This window comes from Oryctolagus cuniculus, chromosome 7, assembly GCF_051225735.1.
Source record: "Oryctolagus cuniculus isolate XC-2025 breed Fujian yellow rabbit chromosome 7, ASM5122573v1, whole genome shotgun sequence".
Classification (NCBI taxonomy): Eukaryota; Metazoa; Chordata; class Mammalia; order Lagomorpha; family Leporidae; genus Oryctolagus; species Oryctolagus cuniculus.
This window is the reverse complement of record NC_142873.1, coordinates 138,621,803-138,635,356: the sequence shown is the minus strand read 5'-3', so window position 1 is coordinate 138,635,356 and position 13,554 is coordinate 138,621,803. Positions and strand designations below refer to the sequence as shown.

Genomic DNA, 13,554 nt, shown 5'->3' with positions numbered 1-13,554 from the left:
CTCACATGGTTCCTGCACCCTGATTATCCATGTCTGTTCCCACGTCTTGCGGTGTTGTGACTCATCCGTTTGTGTGCCTCCTCCTGCACTTGGCAATAGTTTGGGGGAAGAATGTGGAGGGGTGTGGATGTATGTGAGCCTCCTAGATGGACGAGCACAGTCATGTCACATGGCATTCATTCAATAAATCTGCATCCATCGGGGTCCAACTTACCACCACCTGGTGCCAGGCGCCAGGCACACAGCAGCGAAATAATGAAGCCACTGCCCCGTGGGAGCGCACCACTGTGCCCCCAAGGGTGGCCTGCATGTCACAGCCAGTGTGGGTGGCACGCCATTGTGTAAGCTTATGAACATGTGGTGGGAGTCCAAAGCCGTGAGTCCCGCTCACAGCTCCCAAGGGGCGTCTCGGAAGTCCATTGGGAAACCAGGCAGAGACTGAGCCTTCCGAAGGCACCGCCCCCTCACCTGCCAGTCTTAGGCTGTGCCTTTGCAACTCAGAGACGATGGCCTCCAAACACAATTTTCCTCAGTGAGCCGGTGTCCCACTGCCTTCTCCAGACACAGGAATAAGGAATAACCACTGGTGCTGGGCAGTTGGTCTCCACGGGGGACAGTGCAGGAAGTCCTCCAAGACTGGGGCCATCCATGCACTGACAACCAGGTGGGCGCTGTTTTCCCACCTCCCACACAAGAAGCTGAGGCACTGGGACTCAAGCCACATGGGGCGCCTGTTCAGCCCAGCCCTGCACGGCGCCCGAGCGTTAGTAGAGGAGGCAGATTTAAAACCAGCAGGGGCGAGACTCAAATCCAGGGCAGGAGATTCTGGGTGCAGGGGTGTGGGACTCACTTGCAGCTCCCCCGGGTGAGGAGGCAGGTGGGAGAAGGCACCCAGCGGGAAGCCACTTAAAGGGGCAAGTGCATCTGGGCCCAGAGCTGAGAGCAGGGAGTTGGCAGGGGTATCCGGAGGTGTGAGCACCTGGAGACCCGGAGGAGGGGTGAGAGTTAGAAGCAGAGAACTTGCAGGCCTCCCACACCCTGCGCCCACGGAGGGGAAGAGGAGGTGGGGGATCAGCGGGACCCCTGATTCTGCTCGAGAGGATGTCGGGTTTCCAGTTTCCGAGCGAATCCTAAAGTTTCCTGAGCCTCCGGGATGGCCTGGGGAGGCTGCGGCCCAGCCAATGGCAGCTCCGGCCGCGGGCCGCAGCTCCTCCTCCTCCTCCTCCTCCTCCTCCTCCTCCTCCCCCTCCCGGCGGCGGGCACACCCTGACTGCTGGGCCACTCGGTCGCAGGAGCTGGCTTTCCCCCCTGAAACCCTCCTGCTTCGGACATGAATTCCTGCCGCTTGCTGAGTCCCTCTGCCGGCTGCCGCGCACCGACCCGGCAGCACCCCGCGGAGTAGCCAGGACGGTAAGGACACCTGCATCCAGATGTGCCCTGACCCCTGGCACACCTGGCAGCACACTCCTGCTAGGCAGTGAGAGGAGGTGGCCGGGACACCTGGGCCGCCCGGGTCCTGCTGGGGGAGGCGTGCAGGGCTGCTCGTTCCCTGCGCCCCGCGTCCTCCTTGCTCTCCCTAGCCGCGCTAAGGTGGGAGCGGGAACCGAGCGGGAGAGGGGCTCCGAGGGAGCCGCGCCGGGCGGGAGGGCGGAGCTGCGCTGCCCGCATAGCCCCGCCCCGCCCCGCCCCGAAGCGGGCTGGGCCCAGCCCCGGGGGCTAAGGGCTGGGGCCTCGCTGGGTGTTCCCCAGGAGCCGCCCGAGGTCCGCCCACCCTGGCCGGGCTGAGCAGACAGGATGGTGATTCAGAGCAGGGGCCCCCGGCCAAATGGGAGGTGGGGTGGAAAGACCGGGTGGGGAGCAGAGACGCCGCAGCCGCCCTGGCCCAGGCCCCGCGGAGGGGGAGGCAGTGTGCACGGACTGCGAGCAGCGCGGACTGCAAGCAGCTTGTCCAAAGAGGCCCAGACCCCAAACTGGACAGTCCCCAGAGGATGGGCTCTGGACTAGCCAGCCTGAGTCCAGCTCCCAGCCCTGCCGCTGGCGTGCAAGCTGTGTGACAGAGAGCTACTTCATTAACCTCTCTATGTTGCACTTTCCTCGTGTGCCCATTGGGGATGTAGCACTGTGGCTCAGTGAGTTAGGTGTTGCCTGCGACCCTGGCCGGCATCCCATATGAGCACCCGTTCAAGTCTGGGCTGCTCTGCTTCCAATCCAGGTCCCTGGATGCACCTGGCCAGGCAGCAGAAGACGGCCCAACTACTTGGGCCCTGATACCCCATGGGAGGAGACCCGAATAAAGTTCCAGGCTCCTGGCTGTGAGCCTGGCCCAGCCCTGGCTATTGTAGCCATCTGGGGAGTGAACCAGCAGATGGAAGAGCTCTCTCTCTCCTGTCTCTATAACTGCCTTTCAAATAAATAACGAAATCATTAACCAAAAAATACTATTTAAAACCATGCTGTGCCCTACCCAGAGGTAGCTACAAGGGAACAGTGTGTGACGCCAGTGTGTGACACCTGTTGCAGCCACACTTCCAGCAGACCCAGCAGAGGGTCGGGATGGCCAAGACCTCCTGCCTGGGAATTTGTGCACACAAGCTCCCCCGGGGCCCTGGGTGGCCAGCAGGGCGAGGCCACAGTGCATGGGTCTCAGGGACCCCCAGACAGGGGACGTCCCAGTGAGGGAGCCACACAGCAGACCTGCTCCTTAAATGCCCTGGCCCCTGATTCGCATGTTCTCATGCCGAATGCACCAGCGGAAGTGCCCAGAGCAGAGCCCCATGTGGGTGTCTGGGACCCAGCTGCTCCCTAAAGATGCTCCCAGTTCCAGTCCACCCTGGGAGACACCCACCGTGAGATGAGTCAGCACAGTGCAGTACAGGGCCCCTTGTAACCCCGCCGAACCCTGCCAATGCTTCTGGAACACAGAATCCTTTCTTACTCCTCCTCTCTCCAGCCTAAGGAACAGGTCCCTTGGGAACAATGGTTGGGGAAACAATGGAATACCCAGCCCCGCTAGGAAGCCTATTGTCCAAAAAGAATTGTTCTCTCTACTTTATCTGGTAGCTCAGTTGCCTTTGGCCCTGCTACAAGTGGGTCACACCCAAGCAGAGGCCAAAGAGCAGGTTTCCCTGGGACGAGGCTGTCTGGGGAGAGAATGGAGAAGGCAGCCCCTGTGTCTTCACTCTGCAGGACTCCAGGGTCACAGTTGCAGGCCCTGGGAGCCACCAGTGCCCCTACTTCCATGGGTGGAGTTGGGTTCTGACTTAATTACCTATGCTGAGGATCCCCATTCTGCATCCAATAGTCTATAGGCCTCTAAGCCTCAGTTTCCTCCGTCTGTGAAATGGGCTCAGGACTGAGGCCAATGACCTCTGTCTGCAGAGTGCTCGGAGTGAGCATTTCGTGAGGGCCGGGCAGTGACTGTGATGGTTTTCTTGCAGTAGCCGCCGACGCTTCTCAAGCCCACCATGAACTGGGGAGTCTTTGAGGGGCTCCTGAGCGGGGTCAACAAGTACTCCACGGCCTTTGGGCGCATCTGGCTGTCGCTGGTCTTCATCTTCCGCGTGCTGGTGTACCTGGTGACGGCGGAGCGTGTGTGGAGCGATGACCACAAGGACTTCGACTGCAACACCCGCCAGCCGGGCTGCTCCAACGTCTGCTTCGATGAGTTCTTCCCCGTGTCCCACGTGCGCCTCTGGGCCCTGCAGCTCATCCTGGTCACGTGCCCCTCGCTGCTCGTGGTCATGCACGTGGCCTACCGGGAGGCTCGGGAGAAGAAGCACCAGGAGGTTGCCGGGAAGAACGGCGGGCGCCTCTATGCGAACCCCGGGAAGAAGCGGGGCGGGCTGTGGTGGACGTACGTCTGCAGCCTGGTGTTCAAGGCCGGCGTGGACGCTGCCTTCCTCTACGTGTTCCATTCGTTCTACCCCAAGTACACCCTGCCCCCCGTGGTCAAGTGCCACGCTGATCCGTGTCCCAACACCGTGGACTGCTACATCTCCAAGCCCTCAGAGAAGAACATCTTCACCATCTTCATGCTCGCCACGGCCGTTGTCTGCATCTTGCTGAACCTGGTGGAGCTGAGCTACCTGGTGAGCAAGAGGTGTCTCGAGTGCCTGGCGGCGAGGAGGGTCCAGGACCCCTGCCTGAGGCATCTCTCGCACTCTCCCTGCAAGCAGGATGACCTCCTCTCGGGGGACCTCATCTTCCTGGGCTGCGACACTCCCCCCGCTCTCCTACCAGACTGTCCTCGAGACAACGTGAAGAAAACCATCCTGTAAGGGAGGGGCTGAGGGGCTGGTGCATGGCTTGGGTGGGGGTTGGAAGATTCCAGAATCTCCCCTGGGTCCAGCCAGGCAACTGGGAGCTGAGCCTGGAGTTGGAGGAGCCAGGCAGCCTGAGATACAATCTCTGGTTCCCTGATGGCTCCAGGCTCTGCAGCCTTGGACGAGTTACACACCGTACTGGGCCTCAGTTTCCCTTATGTAAAGAGAGTTTGGGGACCACGTCTCAGGGTGGTTCCCAGGAGGGATTTAGTAAAAGGACCTCCAAGGTGTGTGGCCCCCAATCAGGGCTTAATAAAGGTCAATGCATTTGCTGGTTCAAAGTACCCTTTGGTCATTTGGCCTTGATGACTCATCACTCTCTCTGCCCTGCGAAAGACTGACCCAACCCAAGGAGGGGCAGAGGGGTCCCCGGCACTCTTGGGAACCCTGCTCCTGGCTCACGTTCAAGCTCTTGTTTAGGCCTGTGTGTTGTCTGCACGAGAATGCAGCTCAGCACAGGGGGAACCGCGTGTGGCAACGGCAAGTTCACGGCTTCTGGAGCCTGAACGACTGCGTGGAATGCTCAAGTTCCCCTGGGACTCTGGGAGAGTCACTTTTATCCCTTTCTAAAATGGGTTAATAATACCTAGCCTTCGGGGTTACTGTGAGTTAGTCGGCTGTAAACAGTCACATAAACGTTAATCACTGGTATTAGGAAGTACTCGATCTGTGCTGGGGAAATCAGGTGGAAGGGCCCCTCCCCGCTGACATTCACCTTCCCTGTCCCAGCCTCACCTGGGCCCCAGACTCCTCCGTAGCCCACGCTGGGTCATGCCCCGGCTTCCCTAAGGCCTCCCCCAGAACCCTGTGGAAGAGGACAGGGAGGCCGGGCCTGCCCCTGTGCCCACTGGGGCATTCATGCTGGCGACCTGCATTCCATGTCTCCATTGGACAGCCACGGTCAGCCCTGCTGTCCTCTATGCAACCTGAGGGCAGCACTAGCTCCCGTCCCCAGACGTGTTTCCCACCAAGGTAGGACGCGGTCCTGGCTGAAGTCCGGGTCGCCCCTTTCCAAAAATGTCAGAACCAGGCTTCTGGAGAAAGGCCAAGAGACGGTTCTGGGGACAGAGAGGTGGGGCAAGGAGACAACGCAACGGGGAAGGAGCGTCACTTCCACGGGTTCCATCCTGGGCCCAGGCGTGATGGTACCAGGAGCCTGCCACCCTCGCTGTGGCCCTCACCCACACACCTGCCAGCACAGGGAGCCAGGCCCAGCCATGCCCAGCTGGGCAGGAGCGAAGGCGTGGGCCTGCAGGGAAGAGCTGAGATGATAGCTGTGAACATGCGCCCCGGGAAGTCCCCTGCCCGCCCGGCTGGCCTGCCTGCCTGCCTACCTGTCACTCTCCTTGGTTCATTGGCCCAGAAAGCCCCACCCAGCAGGGGAGTGCGGAACAAAAGCTGCCTCCAGGAGGCCCACGGGCAGACCAGCCAGGGACTGGAGAGCCGCCTGCCAGATTCAACACGGGTGAGGACGGAACCCTGCAGGAGTGGGGCTGGGGACAAGGGACCAGTGGGGCTGAGGGCACCCAAGGGATCTTGGGGCTGTGGGCTGGGCCCCAGGGAAGGGGACAAGAGGGAACCTCGGGGAAACTCCCGAGGAGGTGCCAGGGACCGAGAGAAGAGGAGGGACCAGGAAGAAACGGGTTTCAATTCAGTTGAACAAATGTCTACTGAGAGTGTTAGCCAGGCCAGGCCAGGCCGGGGGCCGGGTTCAGGAGGCGACATGATCAGGCTGTAGAGACTGCCCACCAGTAGGTAACAGCCCAGCAGGAAAGACAGGTGAACAGACCGCGGAGAACAGGTGACGCACCTCATCCCAGAGGACACAGCAGGTGCTCAGAACGCTCCCAGGGGCCCTGAAAGCTGAGTCGGGGGCAGAGGAGGGCAGGACGTGGGACTGCGCATGCTGGGACTTCCAGAGTAGGGGGTGTGGAGCTCACAGGGCGGGGGCCTAAACAGGGATCATGGGCCATGTGGCTAGGACAGAGGAGTGTCTCTGAGAGGGGGCGGGGTGGGGCGCAGACCACGCAGAATCTGGCCTCGGTCCCTCCCCCAGTCCTTGTCTAAAGCTGGCACAGCTGGAATCAGAGGAACCCACTGAAGGCAAGGCAGGGGCTGGGAGGGGCGAGGCCAAGCCATCTGGGCCCAAAGAACCTCTGTTTAGCTTGGGAGCAGACCTCTGGGACCCTTCCTGGGGTCAGAGGAGAGAGGATGGAGATTGTTCCAGGAGCTACCAGAAGACTGATGAGAATACAGATAGCACAGGGCCAGGCCATGCGTTCAGAACCTGACCCCATGAGGACGCACCCCCATGCCCTGCTGCTCTGGTCCAGCCGTGGCAGCTGACGGGAAAGCACGTGGCTCAATCCAAACCTCTTGCGCGCTGTCGGGCTGATACTTGGGGTGAGAGGGGCTGGCCGGCCTGTTCCACAGGATGCTCATCTTCCCATGTGTCTATTACCTTGTAGAGCAAAAGAGACCCAGATTGTGGAACCTGCAGGCCAGGGCTCAAGACCAGCTCAGCTACTTCCGGCTGCAAGGCCTTGGGCAGTTGCCTGTCTGGGCCTTAGTTTCCTGCCCTGTGACATGGGGGCAATGGCCATCTTGCCATGTCCAAGTCTTTGCAAGTGAGGACGTGAGGACTTGGTGATTGTAAAACAGTTTTCCCCCCACCCCCCGCGTCATCATCACGGGTGCCCATTTCCAGGTCCTCCCCAGACCTCGTGGTGCAAGATCCACCCACGTGAGGCCCCCAGTACACAGCCAGCATGAACTGGGCGTTTCTTCAGGGCCTCCTGAGCGGGGTCAACAAGTACTCCACGGCCCTGGGCCGCATCTGGCTGTCGGTGGTCTTCATCTTCCGCGTGCTGGTGTACGTGGTGGCGGCCGAGGAGGTGTGGGACGACGAGCAGAAGGACTTCATTTGCAACACCAAGTAGCCGGGCTGCCCCAACGTGTGCTACGATGAGTTCTTCCCCGTGTCCCACGTGCGCCTCTGGGCCCTGCAGCTCATCCTGGTCACGTGCCCCTCGCTGCTCGTGGTCATGCATGTGGCCTACCGGGAGGAACGCGAGCGGAAACACCGCCTGAAACACGGGCCCAACGCCCCGGCCCTGTACAGCAACCTGAGCAAGAAGCGGGGCGGGCTGTGGTGGACGTACCTGCTGAGTCTCATCTTCAAGGCTTCCGTGGACTCGGGCTTCCTCTACATCTTCCACTACCTCTACCAGGATTACGACATGCCCCGCGTGGTGGCCTGCTCCGTGGCACCTTGCCCCCACACTGTGGACTGTTACATCTCCCGGCCCACGGAGAAGAAGGTCTTCACCTACTTCATGGTGGCCACAGCGGTCATCTGCATCCTGCTTAACCTCAGCGAGGTCACCTACCTGGTGGGCAAGAGGTGCCTGGAGATCTTCGGCACCAAGCGCCGGCGGTCTCGGCACCGGAGCCGTCTCCCCGACACCTGCCCGCCGTATGTCCTGTCCCAAGGAGAACCCCCTGGCAAAGAGGACTCTGTCCTAATGAAGGCCCCAGTGGACACAGGTGTGTACCCATGACCCGTGAGATCTGCAGGGAGGATCACCAGGCCTCCACTGCCTGCGTCCTGAAGCCACCCAGCAAAACGGACCCAGGCCAGGGTGCCTGTAACAGGGCAGGTTGGCAGTGGGGCTGGGGAAGCTCTCCCAGGACCAGCGCAGGCCAGGAGGGCAGTGTGCTCCCTGGGTCCTACGCCTGGGGCAGAGAAGGGTGATGGCTGGTGGGGATTTTGCATATGGCATAGGGAGCCTCAAAACCCTGAATAAATATGATTTTCTCAGTACTTTGCAGAGCAAGTGGAGAGCGGCAGATTTGAGAGCAGAGGGACTCAGATGGACCTCGGAATGGAGGCCACGAGCACAGCGGGCAACTGAGCCCTGGAAGCTTAGACCCAGGCTCACCCATCACCGCCCCAAACACATACACACCCTCACACGCACACAGGAGGGTGCTCCAGGACTCGGAGGGGAGGGCCCAAAGGAAGACACTTCTCCAAGGGCCTGGGGCTCTCTAACGCTGGCCAAGGTGGAAGGAGAGGGATCCCAGGAGAACTGGTGTGACCATAAGAGAGAGTGAGTGACCATCGCATGAAGGCGGATGGTCCAGGTGGCCTCTGCCTCCCCCTCCCAGCCTCCCTTATCCAGCCCAGCACAGGTCCAAGGCAGGTGAGTCCCCTCAGAGGGTAGGAGGTGTGGTCAGGGGGCCTCTTGAGACCATCGGAGCTGAAAGACCCCTTGAGGGTCTCAGTCTGCAGAATTTCCCACACCCCACCAACACCCGTTCCGGAGCAGCCTAATCCTTCCCCTCCCCACCCCCACCACCTTGGCCTCCCCAGCACCACCCCTGCAGCCTGGCCCTGCCTCCCTGGGAGCCCCGCCCCTCATCACTCCCACTCCTCCAGGCAGATCACTTGGGAAGGGCACTGCCAGCCCCCAAGCTGTCTAAGCCCAGAGCTGCTGGCCTGCAGCCCTCACCCCCCACCCCTCACTAGCCCCTCCCCCCACAGCCCCACACAGCACCCGGTCCCACTCATCCCACCTCCCAAACGCCTCCCAGTCTGCCCTCCGTCCCCGTCCCAAGGCCTGGCTGCCACTCGCTGGGCCTCTCCCATCCAGCCTCTGCTGTGGGGACACACTGGCTTGTGTGAATACCAATCTGACCGAGTCATTTCTCTTGCTTTGAAAATCCTTCCACAGCTCCCCCCAACCACGACTTTCTCCCCACCCTGGCCGCCACTGACCGCTAACCCTCATCCTGTCTCCCCACCCCATTCTACCCTCCAATGACCCCACAGGGCCTGTGGTCCCTGGAGTGGTCACAGCCTTTGTCATACCCTGTGCCCGCTGCCTGCCTTCTGGAACCCTTTCTGCCTCTCTGCAACCCTTCCTCCAACCTCCAGGAAACCCCTAACGGCCACTCCCGGTGTCAGAGTCCCCGTGCTCTGCCCTGCTCCCCTGCTGGAGCGGTCAGCACCTCCCATGTCCACCGCAGTCTGTGCACCCCTCAGGAACAGGATACTGAGTGGGCCCTGAGTCACTCAGGTTCTGGCTGCCTTCAATAAATGTTTATGAAATGAGTAACGAGGCTGTGAGCTGCCTGGGGAAGGAACTGCGTCCTGTTTATCTGAATCCTGCGCTGCACCAGCCCAGGGGCTTTGGCAAATTGGGTGACATTGAACTTGGATTGGCAAGGGGATCTGCTGGGTCTGCTGGACACGGTGTCCCTTGTGGTCCCTGGGAAGCCGCCACACCTACCTTTGACTAAGGGGCAGGATCAGAGAGGCAGCCCATGGCAAGTTAGGCTCCCTGCAGACAGAGCCTGAGGCTGGGGTGGATGTGCCTTAGGGGAGCAGGGGAAGTAGGACAGGGAGCTGGCCAAGCCGAGTGGCGATGGGCACACAGGGAAATGTAGCCTTGGCCTGATCACCAACCATGCTATGCAGGGGCTTTGGACAGTCAGGCTGTCCCCCCTGGACACAAGGGTACCAGGCTTTGAGATCCTCTGTCAGTCAGCCATTGGCTTCAGGCCACCCAAGTGGCAGGTGCACTGGCACGAAGGGGCAGGTGTCTGGCTCAGCCAAGATGAGTTTTCCAGCGGGGTGGGGAGGGGGGGCTGCAAGCCACAAGCAGCCAATATTCACAGCAGCAGGAGAAGGGAGCCCCCAGTAAAGAGCACATGAGGGGCTGGCGCTATGGCACAGCGGGTTAAAGCCTCAGCCCACAGTGCTGACATCCTACACGGGTGCAGGTTCAAGTTCCAGCTGCTCCACTTCTGATCCAGCTCTCTGCTGTAGCCTGGGAAAGCAGTGGAAGATGGTCCAAGTACTTGGGCCCCTGCACCCACATGGGTGACCCGGAAGAAGCTCCTGGCTCCTGGCTTCGGATTAGCCCAGCTCTGGCCATTGCAGCCAGCTGGGGAGTGAGCCAGAAGATGGAAGGACTTTCCCTCTGTGTCTCTATAACTCTTTCAAATAAATAAAATAAATATTTAAAAAACACATGAGGAGGCCACCAGTGCCATCTACTGAACTCCAAACCCCAGGAAACAACAACAGCTCCCTCCCACAGGGCTGTGACCAACCAACATGGGAGACACCAGGCAACCCACTCTGTCCAGACCAAGCTAGCTCCCAAGGCCACAGCCAACTCCCGCTGAGGTCACAGATGCCCACTCCAGGGGCATATAATGAGCCCGTTCCCGGCCTGACCACTCCCATGGTGACCTCCCCATCGGTGCTGTTCCCAGAAGTCTGGAAGCCACAGCCTTGAGCCAGGCGGAGGCCCAGCCCCCTCTGACCAGCCTGGGGTCTCCAGAGGGACAGACACTTCAGTCACTGGGCTGTCATCCCCGGTCCCACCCACACTCTCAGGCCCCTCCACCCCCACTCTGTCTTGCCCCCATCATCTTCCTCTTTCCTATCCCCATTGCTACTGCCTACTTCTCCTCCTACATCAGCCACTGAGACCATGACCAAGGTCTCCTCCTCCCGGTCTTCTCCCACAGCCTAGGGCCATGGGATCCTAGGTACCTCCCCACCCCTCCCTTCCCTTCCCCTCTCCCCTCCCCTCCCCTTCTTCCCCTCCTCCCCCCCACCAGATAATCACCAACTCCATGACCTCCTTCTCAGTGGTTAGCTACCCACTCACGGGACCACACCCCAGACATAGTCATCACCCAAAACCACTCCACCTCTAGAACCTTCCATGCGATTCTAGTCAACAAATATCTGCTCTTTGCTTCTATTTGAAAGTCCTGTGCTAGGTGCTGGGAAGAAGCAGACATGACTGTGGAGCTCATGCTCTGTGAAAGAGGACAGCCGCCCAGCTCCCTGCTGCGGAAGCAGCGGTGCTGGGAGCAGAAGGGGAGGGCGACAGACACCTGGGCATCCAGAAGCGGACTCTCGAAGGCCTCTTTTGAGTCCTCTATTTTTAAAGATTTATTTATTTATTTGAAATGCAGAGTTACAGAGACAGAGATCTTATATCCAGTGGTTAACTCCCCAGATGCCCACCACCATAGCTATGGCTGGGCCAGGCCAAAGCCAGGAGCCTGGAACTCCATCTGGTCTCCCACGTGGGTAGCAGGGACTCAGACACTTGGAGCATCTTCTGCTGCTTTCCCAGGTACATTAGCAGGGAGTTGGGCTGGAAGTGGAGCAGCTGAGACTCAAACCAGTGCCTGTATGGGATGCCCAGTGTCACAGGTGGAGGCTTAATCCATTTTGCCACAATGCTGGCCCTGAGGCCTCTTATATCGACTCCCTGAGAGAGAGAAGGGTTTTGCCAAGCAAAAGGGTGAGATTCCAGACAGAGGGGACGGCACCTGCAAAGGGGAAGTCAACCTGATGGCCAAGGCTAAAAGACACCAGGAGAGCTCCAGCCAGGTGAGGGGCTGGGGTGGCGGGGGGCCAGTAGCGCAGTGCTTTCTTGGTAAATCCCTGTTGATGATTTCAGACTTTCTCCTTAGGACGATGCCCAGGCCCTGGAGAGATCTGGCGCAGAGGAGACATGATATGATTGGCAGTGCGTCTGGCTGCAGTGAGGAGGGGCCAAGGCAGGGCTCTCTGGAATCTGCGGCAATAACCCGAACGGGAACCAACAATGGCCTGAACCAGGGTGTGTACAATGGGGACGGAAGCAAGAGCTGGATTTTAGAAATGGTTACGAGATACAATCAGAGGGGTTTGGTAATTTGATTGGGTATGGGGACCAAGGAGAAGGAGAACTCACCCACCCAGCTTTCTGGCTCCAGCAGTTGGAACCTTTTACTGGAGCAGGAAGCCGGGTGGAGGAGCCAGCGTGACGGAGATGCCACAGCTTTAGCTTCAGACATTTTGAGGGTTTAAGGCTTCTTCCTTCCTTCCTTTCTTTGCAAGGCAGAGTGACAGAGAGAGAGGGAGAGAGACAGAAAGAGATCTTCCACCCATCAATTCTCTCCCCAAATAGCCACCACCTCGGCCAGGGCGGGGCCTGGCCAGAGCCAGGAGCCAGGAACTCTAACCAGTGTCCCACATGCATGGCAGGGGCCCAGGGACTCAGGCCATTCTCTGCTGCCTTCCTGGCACAAGAGCAGTGAGCTGGATTGGAAACACCGCATCTGGAACACAAATTGGCCCTCCAGTGTGGGTTGCCAACATTGCAAGCAGCAGCTTAACCCACTGCACCACAAAGCCAGCTGTACACGTTGTGAGTCGGAGATACAGATGAGAAATCCTGGCTGCTCCCTGCCACCATGGGCCATCCTGGCCCTCGGCTCACTGTCTTTTTTTAGCAGCTGCCCTTCCTTCATTCTTGGTGGCTGCATGTCCAGCGCCCTGGCCTCTTCCATCGCTCATGCGCTGGACTTTGTCAAGGACCTTGTACCCACCTGTCTCTTTATGAGGAGTCTTGGGTTAACAGGCAGTCTGCAGATTGAGGGTGAAAAATGTTGCCCCAACAAAGTTAACCTTAGCAAGGTCAGAAGTGCCTGTCTGCTGGGAGCTTCCAATCTTATCATGAGAATAGCAAAGGAATGGTGACTCCACCCTTCTGAGCTCCCAGTTTACTGTCAAAGGAATCAGATATTCCACCCTTGTGATGGCCCTTTTATCATGAGCAAGCCAGACAGGAAAAAGGATTGCAAATAAGTCTTGATTTTTAGAATCTCTCTGCTTGTCTGCTTGGAAATTCTTCTTCCATGTGAGACAAAGAACTGAGGTAACACTATGTTCTCCACCACCGCTTTCCCGTAACATCTGAGCTCCCTCACTCTGCTGCCCACCCCTGCAGTCTACCCACCATTGTTCACCGCCCTTCCCAGCTCAGACTCCATGGGGCCCCAGGTAATCACCAACTCCGAGATGTCCTCCATTTCCTCTCCAGGCCTCCGCGCCACCCAGGGGGCAGGACCCGGATTCTACTCAAACTTGACTCCACTGAGCACCTGAGAAGAGCACAACCAGGCTGCTCGTAGTTTAAGCTTCAGACCACAGAGCCCAGGTGGACACTCAGCACCTGCAAGCAATTCTGCATCATCCTAAAGCCTTACCCCTGATCCCTGATGCCTGTCTCACACTTTTTCCTCCAACTTCCATTTCCACTGCCAGCCACACACCGTGTGTTCCTGGAGAACAGAAGCATCAGGCAACTGCTAGCTCCTGTACCCCACCACAGCTGCAGGAGCTCCGGCACTCTGCCTTCTCTCCTGCAGCCTG

General features: G+C 59.3%; 2 protein-coding genes across 4 annotated transcripts; both read left to right on the top strand.

Annotated features, from left to right (window-relative positions):
- Positions 1-1,225: 1,225 nt before the first annotated feature.
- On the top strand, positions 1,226-4,603 carry LOC100350784 (gap junction beta-5 protein). 2 transcript variants are annotated; one of them, XM_017350254.4, is made up of 2 exons: positions 1,226-1,410; positions 3,441-4,603. In XM_017350254.4, exon 2 carries the CDS (start codon positions 3,465-3,467, stop codon positions 4,275-4,277), a length of 813 nt encoding a protein of 270 aa, XP_017205743.3. In that variant the 5' UTR covers positions 1,226-1,410; positions 3,441-3,464; the 3' UTR covers positions 4,278-4,603. The 2 variants fall into 2 exon arrangements, with proteins under 2 accessions (XP_017205743.3, XP_051688133.2); XM_051832173.3 differs by having other exon boundaries at positions 1,243-1,410; positions 3,438-4,603.
- A 793-nt stretch (positions 4,604-5,396) lies between these two features.
- GJB4 (gap junction protein beta 4) lies at positions 5,397-8,152 on the top strand. Of its 2 annotated transcripts, none has more exons than XM_051832170.3 (2): positions 5,397-5,787; positions 6,791-8,152. In XM_051832170.3, exon 2 carries the CDS (start codon positions 7,367-7,369, stop codon positions 7,880-7,882), a length of 516 nt encoding a protein of 171 aa, XP_051688130.2. In that variant the 5' UTR covers positions 5,397-5,787; positions 6,791-7,366; the 3' UTR covers positions 7,883-8,152. The 2 variants fall into 2 exon arrangements, with proteins under 2 accessions (XP_051688130.2, XP_069933100.2); XM_070076999.2 differs by having other exon boundaries at positions 5,702-5,787; positions 7,030-8,152.
- The last annotated feature ends 5,402 nt before the right edge of the window (positions 8,153-13,554 follow it).